The following is a 7,995-nucleotide window of genomic DNA, read 5'->3' as shown; positions in this document are numbered from 1 at the left end:
CAGAAAACGGGCTTCTATACCGTTATCTCCTACTACCTTACTCATAAACATCTGCGATATAGTCTCACTATTGAAAACAGCGTTCTATCGTTATCAGCGGACTAAGCTGTGGGTTGCAAATGGCTCCGCAGATCTTTAAAAAACGACGATACAACGTAATTTATTTAAAAGAACACATTAACATTGAGGCAACAACTGAATTCAGCGTCGTAGTAGTTTATCAGGCCTTCAGACAGTTTCAAAAATGTTATTTCTGCCAACAACCTGCTTGTTCCATCTACCTTACGTTTGTATCTACTCTAACATTGTTCACCGAATCATCTTGTCATGGCATGCTTATTCTGATTAGTTCAGATAAAAGGCCGGTGACAGCAGAACCAGAGTTTTGCCCCTAGTAGAGTCCAGTAGCTGTGGGATTTGAAATGCTCCTGGTAGCGGCCGTGTATGTCAGACATTCGGAGTTCAGCTGTCGCTACGGACCGAGGAGAGTGTGAATGGAGCCTAGTGCGTCCCCTTCGGTGTAAACTATCCAAGATGATAAGGCCCAGACACACGGCCCGTTTGAGAGTCAACTATCTGTGAACCACACTCTCTTCACCTACAGTACCAACGTGAATACTGAGTACACATTAATCACTAACCTCTGATACATCAGTCACCGACGTTTTCTGCAGCAGTCCATCTCTTGACGCCGGTTCAGTGTAGCTGAGTTTTTCAGAATACGACTCTAGGGATCCCTTTTCTGCATAACTCGACTTTGTCCAAGAGTTTGGTGGTCGTCCACGATGTGCGCGACGAAGAAACGGGGCTCTCATATAGCCGCATGTTTTGAGTGAGTACGAATTGTCTGTGGCGATCCAGCTGTTTCTGGGTGTCTTGACACTTCCTATGGCAGACGAATAACCGGATGACTGAGATAAATATTTGTGACCATGTTGATTCTGCTCCTCGTCGCGCCGCTGGTGGTGCGGTAGTCGTTGTTTTTGGTGATGTTGTTGTTCGTTCTCTACCACCTCCATATGCCTGCTTTTCAAGTGATTCAGCATGGTGGTTGTGGTTCCCGATGTGTTGAACGCTAACTGACTATCGCAAAGCGTACACTGCGTGTGGGATAGATCGCGCACACCTAGACTTATTTCGGGATGGAAGAAGTATTTCCACACAAACGACTTTTTAGCCCCGGATTTCAATCCCCATCGTGTCGAATGGCGTACAGGAAGAGCACGGAATGACTGATGTGGGTAAGCAGAAGGATATCTCCCAATACTCATAGTGGATTGGGACCTTTCTGCGTGCTGGTCTTGATGATGTATGGAATTAAGGTTGAATTGTTCATATGTTGCATGTTGGTTATTGCCTACTGGTGGCAGTGAGTGTGCTGGCATTCGTATCGATGCGTTCATTTCACCTCCACCTTCCATTTTCCTGTTGTGTTCTGAGCTTTCTGAGTGGTGATCCATCATAATCATCGTCGATATTTTCGCCACGAGCCTGAAACTCGTTGTACAGTAAACAGTCAACAGACGAGTGAAATATTCTTTCAACTATGAACTAGGGGTGTGTTTTAACACATGGCAGTGTTGTTTCCAACTTTAGCCAATCAGCAGCCAATTTTAACCCCACCCCTGGTGTATGTCTAACCGTATGCGCTAGTCACCCAATCAGAACAGAAATCCGCTCATTAGACCGTCAGGTGTGCGCCATCGCCGGCATTCAAGTGACGCGGGCGAGGCTCAAGTGTGAAATCCAGATGAGCGAAAGAAGAAGGCTACGAAACCGATGGATGCTCGCTTCCTCTCGATTGGTCCATATGTTACAACGGTTGTGAAACCGGCATTGTAAGAGATTGAATTGAGTTCATCCGAAGGAACTCGACTTCGAACTAATATAACGGTTGATCATTTTTGCGAACCCTCGATTTTAGATGAACTTACAGGTGATTGTACTGGACTCCGATTAGGGCAAAGTGAGTTTCGTGGTGTTGCCTCATGCAGGCCTCAACTACGAACCCATTGCCAATAAGGAGACAAAGAAAAGTGAACCTGCATGTAGCACACTACTTATGAGGTTGCTGAAAAATTTTGCCGGTTGCTCCCTTCTTGTGGCTAACCAGGTAGGCATAGTCCCAGAGTTTCTGTCCACTCCATGTTCTACTCAAGCCGTACTTGCATGGAGCTCGCGAACTAAGCCTGTTTCCACACCAATTTGGTTTCCTTGAGAACCTCACTTGAATTCCAGCTGAAACTCACGTTTATAATGTTCATCAACTGAGTGTACTGCACAAAGGCGTCTCAGCTTTCAGTTGGTATGATGTTCGGTATGTTTGGGGTATATCTCCTTGGTGAAGCAAGGTTGCAAATCTCCCCAACAGACCACTGCCGTTTTCACCCTGCTTGCGGCCCAAAAGCTAAACCCAATGTCAGAGTTCCCAGTTTTCAATTTTCAAGGTATCGAATCGTTCCATTGGAGAGTGCGGCTTACAAAGCTGTCGAGGAAGTCTCATCCTCCCTAAAAGTATTGCCATATAAATAAAAACACATTTGGTATCTTACATATTTTCCCAAATGAGGAGAAGGACAACACGAAGGAAAGATCCAACCGACATTCCTTTGAATCTCCCATTACAAATAAGCGTATGACTCCGTCCACATAGAGTTTGGGATTCAAGCAGGGAATAAGACCGGTAGGAACTCGGATACCAGGTTCAACTGATGATCGCCAAGAAGGGAAAAGCCGGAAATTGCCTCCCAAGGAGAGTCACGTGAGTCCCCTCAAAAACCGAATTGGTATGCAAATTAGTGTACCTGTCGCAAAGTGAACGTAATTAGCACACTGTTGATTCAATGAGTCCGTTTCAATAAAATCAGTGATCTCTCTCTCTATGTAGACCGTAACTGATCCCCTTCTCCTGTCTTACTACATGAATAAGCATGAAACTCACGGAAGGTAACACACATCACCGTTAGCCTACAGGTTGTTCTCCGAATTGCAATAGCCATACACTGATTGCAGCATAAAAGAACAACAGTTCACACTGACAGCGGCACTTTTGTTACGTCTACAGGCGCAGAGGAAGCAGAGGTACACTCCTTTGTATTTCGCATTGTTTCTTTTTACAAGAGACTCAATCGAATCTGTCGTTTATGATATTGTTCAACTGGATGCCCTGCACGAAGGCCACCTCATGTTTCAGTTGGTGCAATATTCGAGATATCACAGTATATTTGCGTGGAGGAAACTGCTCACAAGGTTGCTGAGAACTCTTTGACAGCCCACGGTTGGTTTCGTCTTAAGTTCGCTGATCTTCCCAGAGATTTGGTACCCTGTGGGTTATCCAAGTTCTACTAGGAACCGTCGATTACTTGAAATGTGGAAACACCGATGCTTTGAGACTTTTTGCGACAACTGGGTGACAGAAGTGTAGTACATTTTTTAAAAAACGATTGTGCTCAGATATGCATATCAAAATACTTTTTTTGGATGTTACTTGAATTGAGTACACATAAGTTAATGTGCTCCTCTCAAAATAGCCAGGTCTTTATCCGATTGGTTGGTAATGGACTAGCCGGTTGCTGCCGTTTTGGTTCCAGCAGATCTGTCTAGTCATCGATTCTACGAGGCCTTCGCTTTTGCGAATGCTGAAGGGCTGTTCAATCCAGCTGAAGGCACGGCATTGTTCAGTTGATTGCTCGTCAGTGTTATGTGGAGTCTGCAGCCTTGGGACAGCAGGACACCGAATATCTCCGTTGCACCTAGCGATATGAGTGCTAAAATTTGAAGAAGTGGGGGGCGGTAGCCAGTTACTCACAATGACATTCAAATGGAAAGTGCAACCTTAGACCAATATGGGTAGTTTTTATTGGCGAAGTGCGCCAGCTAACCGCGATAATGATACTTGCGTGCAAAGAAACCTGACACCAAAATTTCACTGCAGAATACCCATCAGGAACAATGTTCCAAAACACCAAAAGGGGTGCTATTGAATCAGAAATGCAAGACGGGTTGAGTCGTGCTTCTAAAATTCAGTTGTTATCAGGCATGATTATTGAAATTAGGAAATGAACTGTTCCTCTTCCGTCCAACCTCAGATTGCATTCTCAAACTTTTCCGCAAAACTAAAAAGGATGCGTAACCAATGACAAAAAAATTCAAACAGCGCACTATCCGTTGCACGTGCTGACCGAATTCGCTAACCGCACAGTTGTGAGGTTCCTCGAAATAACTGTATCGGTCTTCCGCATAACGGTGTCAGAATGTGTACACTTCCTTATGCCTGTTCATACTACGGAATCAATATCAAGAGGGGTTTAGTCTTCGTAATTTCGCATCCATGGTACGCCTCAGCGCAGTTTGTTGTTGGGTCACGTTTCGGTGAGCAATAAATTAAGAACCCAGATAAAACAATCTGAAAGTTACTTTAATTTCTTTTTTCAGCAAATTCTCTGCAATAAAGTGGCACATATGAACCATTTTTACGGCCTCGGGCAGTGAACTAGCTGAGTTTAGTTATGTTTCGAGCCCCACCAAGAGACTTTCACATCCTGGTGGCGATTCTCGGCTGTTGGTCACAGAAAAAATTAATACTGAATTCATTAGATTCCCTTGAAGCCAAAAGAAAATGATCTTGACATTAGTCTTGTCTTCAAGAACATAACACCCAAAGAGGTTTCATTTAGTGACTTGTTTATACGTTCCATACACTATTCTTACTCTTATCATTATCCTTATTGCTACCATTATTATTACTGTTATTGTTACTGCTTGTTGGTGGTTGGCATGCGAGGCGAGTGTGTCAACACTACTCCACCAGCGCACACTACACAAATCTGGATCTTCATGTCTGAACTAGCAAACATGCTTAAGTGATGCAGGTGGTAGACCCGATGTCTCAAACAACGACCCAGTAAATACCCTAGTGGCATCGATCGAGTGACCCAACGCCCAGGACGTCCCAGTCAGGTAGCGTCACGGATATGAGACCTGTAGGACTATTGTGATTAGTTGCTGGTGCTCGTGGGGTTCATGGAACTCAATTCACGTGACTTGTTTGGACAGGTACTTCGCTGTTCTAATGAGTCCGCACCGGAGGGGGAAGTCGTGAGTTCGAGTTTTCCTCTTATTACACCTCGTCAGCAGTGCACTTGTCGGGGTTCGAATTCTGGACATATGACATGCTACTCCACCAGTGCAAGCTGGACACATCTGAATTTTTACATCCGAACAGTGATGTGAACGCGAATTGTTTTGACTACTGTCACTCTTATGGTAAGTGATGATGCCAATAAAATAAAGCTTAGTTACAGGGTCAGCTTAGAATGGTAAATTAGGATACCAACTTCTTAGATTTTGGGCTTTTCCTTCATATGGGGAGCACTTCACACAGTCTTCGAGAATACAATCAACAATGTTTGCGACACATCATGCAAAAGTCTCCGGTATGTCCGAGCGAGCCAAGCTTCGTGGCTTCCAGCATTTTGTCACAATGACCTTTTATCACTGGTTCCGTAGGACAGTTAGCAAATTATCGTTGTTGAAAGAGCCTATCCTGTTCATCTCTGCACAACAGATGCTCCATAACAATTTTTCCATAAGCTATATATAACACAAGAAGCTCAGCATACTCAGCAGCGAACACTTCCGGTCAGAATGGCAACGAACACAGAGGTCATTCCAACGCTAACAGACATTTCAAAAGCTTGGGTTTGTGTTTTGCATGGATGGTGAAATATATCATCCTTCCTGCTTAGCTTACGAACACACCCCTTTGACCCCGATTTCGGTCACATTGTTGCTTGTTTCCCTCACGCATACACGATTTCCGATTTTAGGTCATACGTGGTTAGCTCATTACTTCCTCTCCAACAAAAGCGCTCAGTACAGAGCTGTACCTCAATTTATTCTCAATCGAGGATGTTTGCAAAATCCACAAAACCAGTACCAGCTAAGCAAATGTCTATCATGTTCGGGGGGAGTGGAACCATTGCAACTGACTTAAACGGATGTTCAACAGAATTGGTCAACCTGTGTTCGCAAATTTTGGTGTATTGCTCAGGAAGTGACTTTGAAGCAACCTAATGACCGATACAATCTGAGGTTTGAAGGAACACTAGTAAGGCGTTGCACGATGAAACAGATTTGAACATCTACACATTACCTCATTTCCAGTAAAGGGTCAATCTTTGTGTATGTCTACACAACTACCTCTCTACCGTTGAAGCGGAAGGTGGGAACTCACACTCATCGTAAGTAAATTTTCCAAAACATGACTGGTTTCTTTGAGAAAGTGGGACCCACACCCCTGACAGGAAGAAATGTGTATTGAATATTATCAAATCTTTTCACATTACCACGAAACAGTAAGTAGCTCAGGCAAAGGACACTTTCGCTGGATGTGTGAAACTTCTTACTGATTAGTGTTCATCCTAGGATCCAGTCAATACGTGATCACGTGATGTGATTTCCGTTAATGAAGAATAAGTGGGGCTGTGTAAGAGAGAGATAACCACACTGCCGAGTAGCTACTTGTGTCCAGACAATAGGTTGCTGGCTTGAAACTCTGAGTTTCGTGAGATGTGTACTGCNTGCAAATTTATTCGAAAATGGGGGTAGCTACGTCAAAGTCTGCAATGATGAGCTGAGTTCGCTCCACACAGTGTTGTGTGGCCCGGTGTTCCGGGCAACAGAATCTCGAGTAGCAACCGAAGCCGTTCGATTCCTTACTGGAAAGAAATTCAGAGGCCGAGAAAGCCTAGAAGCTCAAGACAGTCGCGCATCAATAAAGTGGTTACAACTCGCCCCCCTGATATTTCGCAATCCAACTAAAATGGTACATATCTACACACACACACACACACACACACACACACACATGTTCTCATAGAAGCCGTAATTATACCCCAACTAGAAAACCTGGGTCAATGAAGTTACGACAGTTTAAACACTCTGCTTGACTGCTGTACAAGTGACTGTTCGATGTTACCTTGGGTAACTTGTGTTTCACTGGTTTACCCAAACTTAGACAACATGAAAGGAAGCTCAATTCGCAAGTACCTCTGTTAAATGGACTGTCACCCTAGCCGGGTGAAGTCTGTGCAAACTTAGGGTCCAAATGCTTTCGAAAATGAACTTCTTCATGCAACTCAATCTTGGGATCAGTTTTACCTGATTTTCCGCAGACATGGATGAGATGGTGGGATTGCAGAGCGAAATGAATTTCATTTTACTGAAATGCACTAGTGGAAAGTTTGTCCTGTTGGAATAGGTACCATCATAACAGGTTTCGTGCTACAACAAAGACACCGTTGAGTCATGAGAATGCGGTTCAAATGGCATGGGGGAACCCCACAAACCCCACAGACCACAACGCAGCAAAACAAAATCACGGTCGATCCTACCGTGATGCAACAGAAGGCATATACCAAATAGCCAATCACATGACAAGATATTAGATACTCTACAAAAAACTACATAAACGCAGCTAGGGACGGAGAAAGCACCCATTCAACTGCGCACTGACGATGTCTCCTCGACTGGGGACGAAACGTTTGCAAGCCGATTGCCAAGCTCGGTGAACAGATCAACTGCTATCCGATCAACCACCAGAGCCCCACAGAAAACGTATCCATCACTGCAATGATCCACTTAGTCCCAAAAACACCACACCGTTAAGATAGGGCCAACATTTATGTAACCCGACTCGAGTGAGGAGGAAGGAGGAGACCACTTGGTATGCCATCGTAGTTTATTGCATGCATACTTGGATCGACGGCCTGGACAAAAATACCTCTCCCCAGTAAACAGATATCCAACATCATTGAACGGATTAAAGTAACCGAAACAACATAATACTTGATAACCCAAGGGATAAAAGGAGTAGTCGATGCCCACGCGCACATTTAATTGACAGATTTGTTTTTGGAGCGTAAGCAGCGAAAATCACGTTTTTCTTGGAGGTGTATTATCCTCGGGGGGTGATAGTGAGATCAAGTGTATCAA

The 7,995-nt window shown here is 44.2% G+C and overlaps 1 protein-coding gene across 1 annotated transcript in view; it reads left to right on the top strand.

Annotated features, from left to right (window-relative positions):
* The window catches only part of T265_00200 (hypothetical protein), a gene marked incomplete at both ends in the record, with an annotated part of 5,500 nt that extends 2,232 nt beyond the window's left edge, over positions 1 to 3,268 (top strand). Inside the window, one exon of the mRNA XM_009163908.1 lies at positions 3,013 to 3,268. Coding sequence (XP_009162172.1) covers positions 3,013 to 3,268 — 256 coding nt within the window. The remainder of the gene's footprint in view (positions 1 to 3,012) is intronic.
* Between the last annotated feature and the right edge of the window lie 4,727 nt (positions 3,269 to 7,995).

Source organism: Opisthorchis viverrini (genome assembly GCF_000715545.1).
Source record: "Opisthorchis viverrini unplaced genomic scaffold opera_v5_2, whole genome shotgun sequence".
Classification (NCBI taxonomy): domain Eukaryota; kingdom Metazoa; phylum Platyhelminthes; class Trematoda; order Opisthorchiida; family Opisthorchiidae; genus Opisthorchis; species Opisthorchis viverrini.
The sequence above is the reverse complement of the archived record's forward strand: the minus strand, read 5'-3'. Positions and strand labels throughout refer to the sequence as shown.